This window comes from Elephas maximus, chromosome 1 (assembly GCF_024166365.1).
Source record: "Elephas maximus indicus isolate mEleMax1 chromosome 1, mEleMax1 primary haplotype, whole genome shotgun sequence".
Lineage (NCBI taxonomy): Eukaryota > Metazoa > Chordata > Mammalia > Proboscidea > Elephantidae > Elephas > Elephas maximus.
The window spans coordinates 240656937-240670915 of NC_064819.1; the positions used below are offsets into that span (position 1 = coordinate 240656937).

The following is a 13979-nucleotide window of genomic DNA, read 5'->3' on the forward strand; positions in this document are numbered from 1 at the left end:
CTCAGTGAGTGATGGCGGGGGGTCAGCAGCTCAGGCTGAGGGTCCTCAGTGAGCGATGGTGGGGCTCAGTAGCACAGGCTGGGGGCCCTCAGTGAGCGATGGGGGTCAGCAGCACAGACTGGGGGTGCTCAGTGAGCGACGGCGGGGGTCAGCAGTACAGGCTGGGGGTCCTCAGTGAGCGATGGCGGGGGTCAGCAGTGCAGGCTGGGGGCCCTCAGTGAGCGTGTGCATCGCTGAGCCGGGACGGGCAGGCAGTGCGAATCTTGCATTTTGTGTTTGTTCATCCTTGTGACAGCCTGCTGGCTCGGCTGCCCGGTGCCCCCCGCCCCCTCCTCCCAGGAGAGGTGCCTGGGCCTCAGGCTTTGACCCCCTCCCTCCGCAGTATCCATCCCCCAGTCATTGTACAGAATTCGGCAACCATCCACAGGCAGAATATGACTGTGTGGTCCTAGCATCTGGGAAGACACAAATGACAGCCTGTGTTAGACGACTTCACATCACTCTTGGAATTGAGCAGCAAAGCTCTTCTAGAAAGTTCTACAACAGTCTCTTGCCCAGGCCCACTCCCCACCTGCTGTCCTATGTCATTCCTTCCCTAAGGGACAAGGGGAGACTGGTGCGTTCCTGACCTGCTCCCACTTGTGCATGCCAACCCTCACCTGGTGGTGGGCAGAGAAGAAATGGTGCTCGTGGAAGGTGGAGGACGTGTGACACTGTGCTTTAAAGAGAGACACTAACCTGTCATCTTTGTGATAACCACGTTGTGAAACCTGGCACTGAGGATTTAAACCCGTGCTGCGGGATTGTCACTGTCTGCAGAGAATGGGTGTCAGCCTGCTAGCACTGCTGCAACACAAACACCAGGGGCGGGGGGCTTTAACCAACAAAGACTTGTTTTCTCACAGTTTAGGAGGCTAGGAGTCCCAACTCAGGGCGCCCGCTCTAGGGGAGGGCGCTCTGTCTGTGGGCCCTGGGGAAGGGCCTGGTCCCTTCAGCTTATTTCCTTGTTCCCTGGTGGTCTCCACGTGGCTTGCTTCTGTGCCTCCTCTGCTCCTTTTCTATCCCAGAAGTGACTGGTTTAAGACACACCCTACACTGATACCGTCTCATTAACACAACAAAGAAAGTTCGGTCTCAAGTGGGATTACATCCACAGGTATAGGCGTTAAGATTTATAACCATATTTTTGGAGGACACAGTTCATAACAGTGGGTAAGACTCTGGCACAGCCTTGGGACACTGGTTCCGTGGAGGTGGAGCTGCATCTGGGATTGTAGCTGGTTAGAAACCGGTGAACCGCCTGTGCAATGACGGGGATCCCTGCACCCACATCCTGGTTAGGGTGCCAGGCTGCTGTAACGAGGCCTGGACTGGCAGAACGTAGCAGGCGGGCCGCTGGACTGGTGGGCTCCACGGAGCTGAGGAGACCCACATCCCCCCATCAGTACAGCTGCTCCTCCCGACAGAGGCAGGAATCGAGCAGCACACGGAATTTTAAATGTTCTAGTAACCCACACTGAAAACGTAGAGAAACAGGTGAAATTGTGATCGTTATTTTACTTAGCCCGATATGTTCATGATATTATCACTTTAACACAAAATCAATATAAAAGTATGAGATACATTGCAGTCTTTGTGGGAAGTCTCCGGAAGCTGTGCCTTACACGCACGGCACAGCTCGATTCAGACCAGCCCCAGGGGCTGCAGTGAGCTGGAGCGCAGCCCCAGGCCTGTCAGACCTGTCAACAAATGCCTCCGTTGTGTGCAAACACTGCACCAGAAAACCAAGCCAAGCCATTGCAGTCAGAAGACTCCAATTCCTGGCAACCCAGTGTGTCAGAATAGAACCATGCTCCACAGCCTTTTTAATGGCTATTTTTTCAGAATAGATTGCCAGGCCTTTCTTCCAAGGTGCCTCTGGGTGGACTGGAACCTCCACTTTCAGTAAGCAGCTGAGCACTTGACTGCTTGTGCCACGCAGGTAAATACCTTGAAAGGTCTCGTGAAGCTCAACTGAGCTACTGAATGTGGAGATCCTCACCACGGACAGGAGCTTGATGTTTTTCTCTGAGTCTGGGATAAAGACAACAGGTTTATTTTGTTTTTTTGATCTCCCATTTCTGTGTTTCCTGGGGGACCTTACTGAACAGGAATTTAGTTTTTCACAGTTGGGAGACTAGAACTCTGATTTCAGCGCATAGTTCCAGGAGGGCCCTTCCTTGTCGGTAGCTGCTGGAATTCTTGGCATTCCCTGGAGTCCATCTCCCCACGTGCATCTCTGCCTCAATTCTTTTTAAGATGCCACTGAGGAGTGATTAGGTTTAGGACCTAACCTACTCGGGTATGACCTCATTAACGTAACAAAGGAAAACCCCTATTTCCAAACAGGGTCGTATGTACAGGTGCACAGGTTAGAACTTCCACACATTTTAGGGGGACACAATTCAATCTATAACACGATCTTTCTCTTCGGCTTTTCAGAGGCTTCATCTATGCCGTAATTATGCACCATTAAAACCACCTGTGGCAACCAGCTCTTAGGGTGACGGTCCGCACCCAGTGCCAGTGTGTGTGTAAACCTGACCATCACAGACAGCGAGGCCGGTCTCCCCTTCACACACACACACGTGCACAAGCAGGGACGCACACACACGCCACATCTATTTAGCCCTTATTATAAGATTGTAGATGGAATACTGCCTTTCTTCTCATAGCCAAATTCATTTGTTCTAAGGGTGTGGACGTTACCTATTTCACTAGGTTTGGAGAGCAGTTTCTAAAACTTTTATGAATTCAAATATACGTGTACGTGTGTGTGTGTACAATTACACAACACTTTTTATTTCTCCATTATATTTCCATTACATCAGCATGTCGATTCTTTTTAGAAAAGTGTGCTCTGGTAGAGTTGTGTATCTGCAGGTTCATTTCAGGATAATTCAGGGGTTCTTGCACTCTATTTGAAGGAGCCGTGGTGGGACAGTGGTTAAAGGCACAGCTGCTGACCAAAACTTAGCAGTTTGAGCCCATCCGGCGGCTGCAGAGGAGAAAGACCTGGTCATCTGCTTTTGTAAAGATTACAGACTAGGAAACCCAAAGAGGCAGCTCTACTCTTTCACATGGGGTCGGTGAACCCAGTGGGTTTGGTTTGCACACCGTTTGGAGTCTGGTGGCACAAATGGCTGCTAACCAAACAAGTTGGAGGTTCAAGCCCAGCCAGAGGCACCTCGTAGAAAAGGCATGGTGCTCACGTCAATATCTGCCCCCATTGTCACCTGGTCGGCTTCTTTCTGTCTCTATTATAGGTCAGGGCCCACCCTATTCCAGTCCGACCTCATGTTAATTGACAACGTCTTCAAAGACCCTATTTCCACACAAGGACGGGGGTCAGGATGCGAACACGTCTTTGAAGGACACAGATCAGCGCAGAACTGTTGAAAAGGTCATTTCTAGCTTCTCGGCCACTATCAGCCTCAACCCCGCCCTCCCCAACAGACCTGGCCAGCCACCGGGGAGCTGCGGCTCGTCAAGGTGAGGGGGTGGTCATTTCAGGCGTCCTGGAGCTGCTGGCCCACCCATGGGGATGTCCCAGTGAACCCGGGGGCGGGGGCAGGGGGAGGGGGCAGGTTTCTTCAGCCCACACTCAGCCCTGGGAAGCCAAACGACCCTCCTCCACAGAATGGTGTCACCCATCCTTGGGGTCAGCCTGTCTGTGTTGTTTACAGGCCTCTGTCTGTGGCCGCAGTCAGCTGGTTCTGGCCTCTCCCTCTGTCTCTTTCCACAGACCACCCCTACTTCCTCCTAGTGAACACTGTTTTCCTGGAAAATGCCCTGATCTATGCAAAATGAGATTTTTTCTGACTTACTGACTTTCCAAAAAACTGACTCTCCACCTCCTTCCTGCCCTGGGAGGAAGGTCCTGGCTCCCAGTGTCCGGACCCCATTCTGGTATTTGGGGTTTGTCTTCACTTCCTCCAGGTGTGGATGGAAAAGGAGGCGGGGGGCCACGTGGAGGAAGATCTGACCTCGTCTGACCTCTGGGAAGAGCAGCTGCCTGCTCCACCTCCAGTTTACCCTGGAGACTGGAAATGTGAGCCTTGGCCAGTGCTGCCTGGTGGTCAACCACTTGGCACAGTGTCCCCATCTGTGGGTCACGGGAAGGACAGGAACAGAGTCATAGCGGTCAGCAGGGGTCACGACCATATCCAGGGGCCACGTCCGCTCTGTCTAATCCAGGCTCCTGGGGGCACATGGGGCTAATTGGTACAGCTGCAGGGGGTGGGGTGCACGAGTCGGGGTCTTGGCCCACCAATAAAGCACCACACAGTGACCCGGGGCAAAGAGGAGCAACCTTAATTCCCGTGGTAAGGACACAGATATTCAGGCTTTGTGAAGACAGTGATCTCTGTGGTCCCCACCACTCTAAGCCAGGGCTCAAAGGGCCACATAGCACAGGGGTCGGGAGTGAAGGCAGGGAGGGCCAGCTGAGACCCTCCCCACCCCTCCCCCGTGCGCTCCTGGCCCCGCACAGCAGGAGGAATCCGAAGGGCTGGTGCTGCTGTGACTCCTACTCCACAAGGGAGGAGAAGGGCCTGTGGGGATCAGGGTGGGGGGCGTACCCCTCAGGGGGCTTGGCGGAGAGACACCACTGCCCTGGGCAGCCTGCGACGGGGAGGGCTCTGAGCTCAGGACACACTCTCCCTCCCTCACGGAGGGGGCTCAGTGCACGCAGGGCCTGCCTGCCTCTGCCTGGGCGCACACAGGAGTGTGTGTGTTACGGTGTCCACGTGTGCATGCATGTTAGTATCAGTCTGTGTGGTGCATGTATGTGTCTGTGCATGTCAGTCTGGTGCATGTATGTGAGTGTCTATGCATGTGTGTCAGTCTGTGTGGTGCATGTATGTGAGTCTATGCATGTGTGTCAGTCTGTGTCGTGCATGTATGTTAGTGTGTGAGTCTATGCATGCGCATTTGTGTGCCGTATGCCCCACGTCACACAGTGTCATTTTCACCCCGTCACAGAAGCAGCCCTCCAAAGGAGTGTATTCTGGTGTGAGACTCAGTCCCTGAGTCTCTTTCTTTTCTCAAATGCTTCCTCAAGAGAGTCACACCCTTTAGACATGGGACCACCTGCCTGCTTCTCACTGCAGGGAGCAGCCCCACTGCCACCGCCCTGCCCTCCTAGTGTCACAACACTGCTGAGGCTTTCTCCCCAGCTCCATGTCTCGGTCCATGCCCTCTCCTGGTCCCCTCTCCACCCCGCTGTCTTTGAAGTGCTTGCTTACACACAGGGCCACTCTCTGGAGGGAACATGGGATCAGCAGATGCCCCCAACGGGGCTTCCGCTGTGCTGCCGTGCCCCCAACCCTCTGTCTGCCCAGCTTCCCTGCACTGCACACGGTAGGCTGCTACCAGGTGTCAGCCTGCAGTGCCACCCACGTTCTTTATTAGGGCTTCATCTGTTCCGGAGCCCTGGTGGTGCAGTGGTTAAGAGCTCATCTGCTAACCAAAAAGTCTGCCAATTGAGTCCACCAGCTGCTCCTTGGAAACCCTATGGGGCAGTTCTACTCTGTGTTACAAGGTTGCTATGAGTCAGAATCCACTCGATGGCAATTTTTTTGTTTTTGTTTTTGGTCTCTCCCAGATGTATATACACAGAAGGGAAGGGCCCTCCCGGGACAGAGGACCCTGGGACACAGGCCGCTGCATGGACATGTCTGTCCACAGCGACTCCGTGTTGATGCCCAGGCTGATAAAACAGTGAAGGCAGTGGATGCCCTCTGGACACTGAGGACAGAGGGCTGCTTATGAGAGAGCCCAGAGGGACTGTCACCAGGGGTTGGGTTACTGCGCTCCAGGCGGAGGGTCACGGAGCCCTACCTGCTCCAGGGCTGACCCCGAGACCCCCAGACTCCAGGTGGCGCCAGCCAGATGGTGACTCTGCCTGCCCACCTGCTGCCTGGGCACCGCCTGCAGGATCACCTCTCCCCTCCGGCCACCTGGCTACAGCGCAGGTGACTGGCTGTGGCCACCAAGGAGAGGAGGAGAACCTGGGGCCTGGGGTGGGGAGAAGCCCGGGGCGCCTGGTGGTTGGGCAGCCGGGTCTGTGGGTGTCACCTCGAGAAGGGACACTCCGCACGGACCACAGCCGGCTTCCCAGAACCTGCAGAGCCGCCCACCTGCTGTCTCTGAGCTGCGGACCCCGGGGGTGCCCGCCTCTCCACGCTGCAGGGTCTGAGGCCTGAGCGTGCACCTGCTCCCCGCCCCTCGCGCCTTCACGCTGAAAGCAGCCCCCGCAGGCAGACCTGCAGCCCCACAGCCCCGCCATACAGGCTAACACGTTGCCCCGCCCCAGCCGGCGGGGATGGGGGTCTGCCCCATACAGGGAGGGAGGCGTGGGCGGACCCTCCCCCCCAACAGGGAGGGGGTGGGGTGGCGAGGCCCCCCTGCCCCTGCGACGCCAGGCGGACCCTTGGTTGGCGCCTCCGCAAAGTGTATTTGGGGGCGGAGGTGGAGAGGACCCCTGGCCTCACGGCGCCTTTCAGACCCTGGGCGAACGCCGCTCCTGGGCCCCCCGGTGGACTTCTTTCGGGCGCGTGGGGCCACACAGGTGGCAGGTACAGGGGCAGATGTCACCTGGCAGGCAGTAGTGGCCCCTTTCCCTATGGCTCCACAGTGGGGTCGGGGAGGCCAGGGTCAGCCGGCACTGACCGCCCGTGGTCAGCCCGTGGATCCGCGGTGGTGATGGAGGGCCTCTGTGGTGGTGAGGGCGAGACAGCGGCTCTGGGACATGGGAGGCTCCGGGGGGCGCAGGGCCATGCTGAGGGGGCATGTGAGCGGCTGCAGCCCCCACGGACACCACCACCTTGACCTCTAGGGCTCCGGGGCTCGCACTAGGTCTGACCCTCAGAGACCGTCTCTGGACAAGGTGGAGCAAGGAGAGCCCATATCCACGGCCCCTGTCCAGTGCCCTAGCCCAACAAAGACACCCCTCCCCAAAATCACCAAATAGGAATGTGGATCCCCTGAGTCACCAAGGAGGCTGGGGCCCAGGTTCTCCCGGATCTGCTGGTGCCAGATGAGGGAGGCACCCTGGGTACAAGTAGACAAGCAGGAGGTGGGGATATGTGGAACGCTGACCTGTAAGAGGGGACACCTGCCTCTGTCCTCTGGTGGGCAGGGCGGGGGTGTGTACACTGAGGACCAGATGCCCCGGGACCCCAGCCCTGTGCTCACTGCTCCGTGGTGGTGGCTGCTTGGTAGTGGGGGCTGCTCCGTGGTGGGGGCGGCTCTGTGGTAGGCGCATCTGTGTCATGCAAGGGCCAGCAGGGATCTCCAGGCAGGCACCCGCTACACCACAAACTCCTCAGATGGCTGGCCTTCCCCAAGGAGGTCCAGAGATAGGCATTTCAGGGACCTCTTGCCGTGGAGAGTGGACCTGGCCGTATGGCCTGCTGCAGGGTCCCCCCAGGCGGAGCCAAAGGTGTAGCTGTGCACGGGCGAGGCTGCCAGGTGGCTGTGCCACACGTTGTCCATGCTCCAGCTGTGTCGCTCGGCAGGACCCTGGGCGCCGGCCCCTGGGATCTGCGAGCCAGAGCACAGGAAGGGAACTGAGACACCCCACCTGCTTCTGCACCCCGTCCCCTCCCGATTCCCCTCAAGCATGGCCCCTGCCCACAACCCTTCCCCCCCAACCTCACTCCGGTCAGAGTTGTTCATGACAAAGCTACAGCCGCCTGCCAAGGCCTGGCCCCCAATTCTGTTGCCTGATTAGCCTTTAACCACTGATGTGACGTGACTCTTAGGCCACTTGGGCCCCGCTCCCATGACGTGTTCCCCCACATCTTCCCTGGCCCCAGCCTGGCCCTCTCTGGACTCCCCACCTGCATGGAGAGTGGCAGGCCTCTCTGCCAGCACCTCACCTGACCCCACGGGCCTGTGCTGTGTCCCATAAGCCTCAGAGAGCCAGGCCTCAGTGTGGCCTGGGGGAGATGGGAGGAGGACAAGGGAGACCCGGCCTGAAGCACACCCGCCCCCCACCTGTACCTGGTGCAAGGCCTCAGCGCTCTGGTCCCTCATCTTGACCAGCGTGATCTGCACCACTGCCAAGGGCTCCCGGAGAGAGGCTGTGTGTGGTGGGGGGTGAGTGAGTGGGCCAGCCATGTCGCCACCGTGGGCACAGGGGACAGCTACCTTCAATACTTCCTCAACGTGCCCCAGGACAGCCCCCCAAACACACCTGCCCCTGGACAGCCCCCCACCCACACACCTGCCCCTGGACGCTCCCCCCAACAACCTGCCCCCCGGGACGGCCCCCCCACCCACACACCGGCCCTGGGACGGCCCCCCCACCTACACACCTGCCCCTGGGACAGTACCCCCCACCCATGCACCTGACCCCAGAACAGTACCCCCAACACACCAGCCCTGGTACAGCCCCCCCGACCCATGCAACTGCCCCTGGGACAGCCCCCCCACCCATGCACCTGCCCCTGGGACAGGCCCCCACCCACACACCTGCCCCGGGACAGACCCCTCAGTACCCATACATCTGCCCAGGGTCAGGCCCCCACCCCTGTTTACCTGGGCCAGGGGCTCTGCCTTCCCACGCGGGGATTCTAAGTCTAGAGAACCACCCAGCTACGGCCCTGGGGTGCTGAGACTAAGAGTCCTTTACAGCAAGTGCACCCCTTTCCCCAGCAGAGTCTGGACCCATGGTGCTCTGACTCCATGCATGTCCCGACCCCACCCATGCCCCAACCCCACACAGCCCTGATCCCACACGCCCTCACAGAAAGGGCCCGTGCCTTGTCTCTGACACCCCAGGCCAAGCTCTGCTCCATTGTGATAGGGACCCCAGGTGACTGGTGCACCAAGATCACAGGCAGCTTACCCGACCTTCCTCCTAGCTTGCTCCCTGGAAAGTCCTACCGAGAATCTGGCTCCATGGCCCTGGCCACTCCCATGGTGACTGGCATGTGGGGGCAGGGCCCCACAGAGCTGTGAGGGACCCACTGCAGGGAGCTGACGGCCACACACTCACCGTCCCCTGTGTCCTGAGTATCCCCCTTGACCTGGCCTTGACTGCCACTATCCAAGCTGGAGGTGGCGTGGCTGCCGTGGCCCTCTGTGGTCTCAAAGGGCTCATCCACAGACATTTCCTCTGGCATGCGCCGGGCATCGTCCTCAATGCTGGACATGTGGGAGCTGCCGCGGCTGTTGGCAAAGTGGCCACTGTCACCGCTGCTGTCGCTGCCCTGGGAGTGCTGGTCGGCTGGGCGCAGGTCCAGCTCCAGTGTGTCACTGATGTAGGACTCGCAGTAGCACTTCTTCTCTGTGCAGGGGACAGGTGCCAGCCAGGCAGAGCAGGGAGAGGAAAATAGGAGATGAAGTGGGAGAGGAAGTGGGAGGGGAAGTGGGAGAGGAAATAGGAGAGGAAGTGGGAAAGTGGGAGAGGCAGTGCGAGAGGAAGCGGGAGAGGTAGTGGGAGAGGAAGTAGGAGAGGCAGTGGGAAAGTGGGAGAGGCAGTGCGAGAGGAAGTGGGAGAGGTAGTGGGAGAGGAAGTGGGAGAGGCAGTGTGAGAGGAAGTGGGAGTGGTAGTGGGAGAGGAAGTGGGAGGGGAAGTGGGAAAGTGGGAGAGGAACTGGGGGAAGTGGGAGAGGTAGTGGGAGGGGAAGTGGGAGAGGAAGTGGGAGAGGCAGTGCGAGAGGAAGTGGGAGATGTAGTGGGAGAGGCAGTGCGAGAGGAAGTGAGAGAGGAAAACGAGAGGTGTTGGGAGCTGGACAGAGGCGGCACCCAAAGGCAGGACCTGACCATGTTGGCTTGGGCTGCTGTCAGTTGCGTACCAACACCAAGTTGGCGCTAATGCTCAGGAGACGCAGTAGAGTGCTCCAGGTGTGTAGGAGCACATGCACATACACACACACATTTACACATCACACACAACCACATACACTACACATATACACACAAAAGCCATATACATTACACATATACAACACGTGCACACATGCACACATGACACACCAACCACAGTACACATATACACAACATGCACACACGCACACACCCCACATGCATACACCCCACACCCTACACATACACACGCTGACATGCACACTTGCTTACATTACTCACATACACACATCACACTCTTACACACACCACACACACAAACATACCACATGCCAACCACACACACTACACATATACACCACACACACATGCTCACATCACACACATATATTCACACCACACATATGCACACTCACACATATGTGCACACACATGCTCATGTCACACACACCAGTCACACACACATGCTCACATCATACATGCACTCACATGCACACACACATGTTCACATCACACACATGCACACACCAGTCACACACACATACACACATGCTCACGTCACACACACCAGTCACACACACATGTTCACATCATGCAATGCACACACATTTCACACATACACACATGTTTGCACACACATGCACACACCAAACACACACGTACACACATGCACACATACATCATACTTGTACACACGCTCACATCACATGTGCACACATGCTAACATGCACACACCATACACATGCTTACATCAAATACATGCACACATATACACACGTGCTCACACTGCACACTCACACAGATTTACACACTACTCACACATATTCACACACACATGCTCACATCACACACATGCACACAATGCTCATATCACACGCACACACATGCTCACATTACACACATGTACACACATATGCATACACATGCTCACATTACACACATGCACACATGCTCACACCACACATGCATACACACACTGACATCACACATGTGCACACGCAGATGCTCACATCACACGTGGGCACACACATGATCAGATCACACACGTGCACACACATGCGTGCATACACACATCACATGTGTATACACACATCACACGTGTGCACACACATGCTCACAACACACGCACATACTACACATGTGCACACATGTGCTGACATCAGAGTGCACACACATGCTAACACCACACATGCACATACATGCATGCTCTCATCACACACATGCACACACATGCTCACATCACAGTGCACACACACTTGCTCACATCACACATGCAGACACATACTCATATCACACATGTGTACACACACGCACTCACACATGTGATGGGACTCTATGTACCGTCTCCAGGAATCTGAGGTGAAGACTTTGAAACAGAACTGGAAGGAGGCCCAGTCAGTGGGTAAACTGAAGGCCAAGCCTTCCTTATTTGCATTTCTGATTGTGCCTGGGCTGACAGATGCATGAGGAGGATCAGGGGGCCAAACAGGGACTTGCATTTCTGACAGGCATGTAGGGGGCCATCACAATGCTGACTGACTACTCACCATGGGCCCCAGGACTCAGAACACCCCGCCCAGCTCCCCGTGTTAGAGCACTGCTCCAAGCAGAGCTGGGGAAATGGGGTCACTGCCTCCCGCCACCCAGAACACTTGGGGGACATGGAGCCAGACTCCGGCCCCCACAGGGAGGGTGATGGCACCAGCTGCCCAGCACCCAAGCCATCTGCCTGCCCCATGCCCATCTTCTGCCTCCTGCAGCCCCTCAGCACCCGAGCGACCTGCCTGCCCGGTGCCCCCCCAGGCCCCAAGCTGCCCACCGTCCCCACCTTCTGCCACCTGCAGCTGCCCAGCGCCTGAGCGACCGGCCTGCCCCACACCCACCTTCTGCCTCCTCCAGCTGCCGAAGCTGCCGCAACACAGGCTGGACTCTGAGGTGAAGCTGGTGGCTGGTGCTGAGCAGGTGCAGCAGGTGCCGGGAGCGCATCGGGCAGCCTGTGTAGTAGACCAGCTTCCGGGCTGAGGGCAACCCATCTGGCTGGATCTCAAACCTCTGCCCCTGGATGAAGACAGAGCACAGGTAACCTGCCCCAGGTCAACACTGGAAACCAAGGCAGCAACTGGAAGGAAGTAGTCCAGCCGCCCACCATAGCCCCATTGGAAAGCCACATTGTTTTCATTTTGCAAATCTGGTTTCCACGTGCACGCAGATGTTTGCAGATGCTGTAATCCAGGGAACACACAGCTTTGTGCTGAATTATGAGGAGAACAACATAAAAGGCCACCCCTTGATATCTGAGAAGCCCCTGGGTGGGGCAAATAGTTAACCTGCTTGACTGCTAACCAAAAGGTTGGAGATTTGAGTCCACCCAGAGGCACCTCGGAAGAAAGGCCTGGTGATCTATACAGGAAAAATCTGCCACTGAAAACCCTAGGGAGCATAGTTTTACTCTGACACATGTGGAGTCGCCACGAGTCAGAGTTGACCTGACAGCGACTGGTTTTAATATTTGAGAGGAGGCAGCTTCCTACGCTAGAAAGTTTCACGTCAGCCTACAGCTGCACACGGAAGACAAAGCACCAGGCCTCGTACCTGGAGCTCTGAAATCCCTTCTTCACAGGAAGCAGTGAGCAGGGTCCTGCCTCCAGTGGTCCGGTGCCCCGGCACACCCTTGGCCCAGGGACCGTGGTGAGGCCTTCGCTATGGGAACCAAAACCAAACCAGCTGCCATGGAATCAACTCCAACTCATGTGGGCAGAGGAGAACTGCTCCAGAAGGTTTCCAAGCTGTGACTTTTCAGAAGCAGATCACCAGGCCTTTTTCTTCCTCGGTACCTCCAAGCTTTAGGTTAGTAGTTGAGCACACATTCTTCATGCCACCCAGGGACTTCGCTATGACAGCAGGTGTGTCTAGAAGCCGGGCAGCCTGCACAGGTGCCGTTCTGTGACTGACTATCGCTCCCCCTTCACCTTCTCTGGGTGGGACCAGAGAGCCGTCTGGTGGCAGGCACGGCTGCCAGAACCGTGAGTGTGCAGTGCTGGGAGGGTGGCAGAGACACGCCTGAGTCAGCCTGTCTCCCGTCTCTCCTGCAGAGGGCCGGCATGGAGCCCTGGAGAGTGCCTTGGCCACAAGTCCCTGTGCTCACTGTGGCAGCAGGGACCTGGGGGCCTGGCTGTGTGTGCCTCATGGGGGAGTGTCAAGTCCCAGGGGACTGCTGTGGTGGCAAAACACATAGCTGCCCGCCCGTGGCTCTGTTCAATGTGACCCTGTGCCCCGGAGACACCCACCAGAAACGCCAGCTTGCCGACCCGAGACCAGGGGAAGTCATAGAGCAGTTGCCGGGTGTGGTTCGCCTCCTGAGACACAGGAAGTGGGAATGTCAGAGTGGAGGAGGAATAGATGTCCAGGGCTTTGGGGAGGGGGGTGCTGCTGGCCGGAGGGGGAGGAGGGAGAGGAGGAAAGGAGGAAGGAGAGAAAGAGGAAGAGTAGGAAGAATGGGGGAGGTGGGGAGGAGGAAGAGAAGAAGGGGAGGAAGGCTCCTGGTGGCGGACAGCCCCCTCACCTGGTAGATGTGAACTCCTTTGAGGGTCAGCCCCAGGACAATCGTGGGCTGGTCTTCCTTCTTGTCCTAAACACACAAGAATGGAGAGGGGAGAGCTATACGCCTAAGGAGGGGCCCACCTGGCCAGGATGCCCCAGCCCCCTGAAATGGGCTGAGCCCCAGGGCCCTCCTTCACTGTGGTCCCCACTGTCCCTGCCCCCATCCACCTTCTCAAATTTGAATCCATTTGCCAGCATGGTTTCTCTCCCTCTGCCCCAGTGGACCAAACCCCAGTCTCCAAGCTCCCAGGGATGCATCCCTGAGAGGAAGCTGCGTTGGGGTGGACGCCTGTGGAAAGCATGAGGATAGCTTCTCACAGACGTCCATCCTGGATCAGGAGACGCGGGTGGGGCTGGGCCGTTCCTGAGGCTCAGCTCGCCTCCCAACTCACAGCAGCCCCACAGTGGCCGTTCCCTGGCAGAACCACCATCTGGTGTCATTGCCACCACACTGAACACTGGTCATGTCCTCAGGGCCGCACAGCCCTGGACTGAGGATGGCAGCAGAGAGATCCCTGCAGGGG

The 13979-nt window shown here is 57.3% G+C and overlaps 1 protein-coding gene across 8 annotated transcripts in view; it reads right to left on the reverse strand.

Moving 5' to 3' along the window:
- Nucleotides 1–407: 407 nt before the first annotated feature.
- Nucleotides 408–13979, reverse strand: part of FRMD1 (FERM domain containing 1) — a 68669-nt gene continuing 55097 nt past the window's right edge. For 6 of the 8 annotated variants that reach the window (XM_049905667.1, XM_049905677.1, XM_049905697.1 and 3 more), the window contains 6 exons: nt 13418–13483; nt 13143–13211; nt 11739–11913; nt 9044–9334; nt 8047–8126; nt 408–7584 (listed from right to left, as the gene is read on the reverse strand). In XM_049905667.1, the coding sequence (XP_049761624.1) occupies nt 7351–7584; nt 8047–8126; nt 9044–9334; nt 11739–11913; nt 13143–13211; nt 13418–13483 (915 nt within the window). In that variant the 3' untranslated portion in view covers nt 408–7350. The remainder of the gene's footprint in view (nt 7585–8046; nt 8127–9043; nt 9335–11738; nt 11914–13142; nt 13212–13417; nt 13484–13979) is intronic. The other 2 variants (XM_049905655.1, XM_049905647.1) reach the window with 2 other exon arrangements.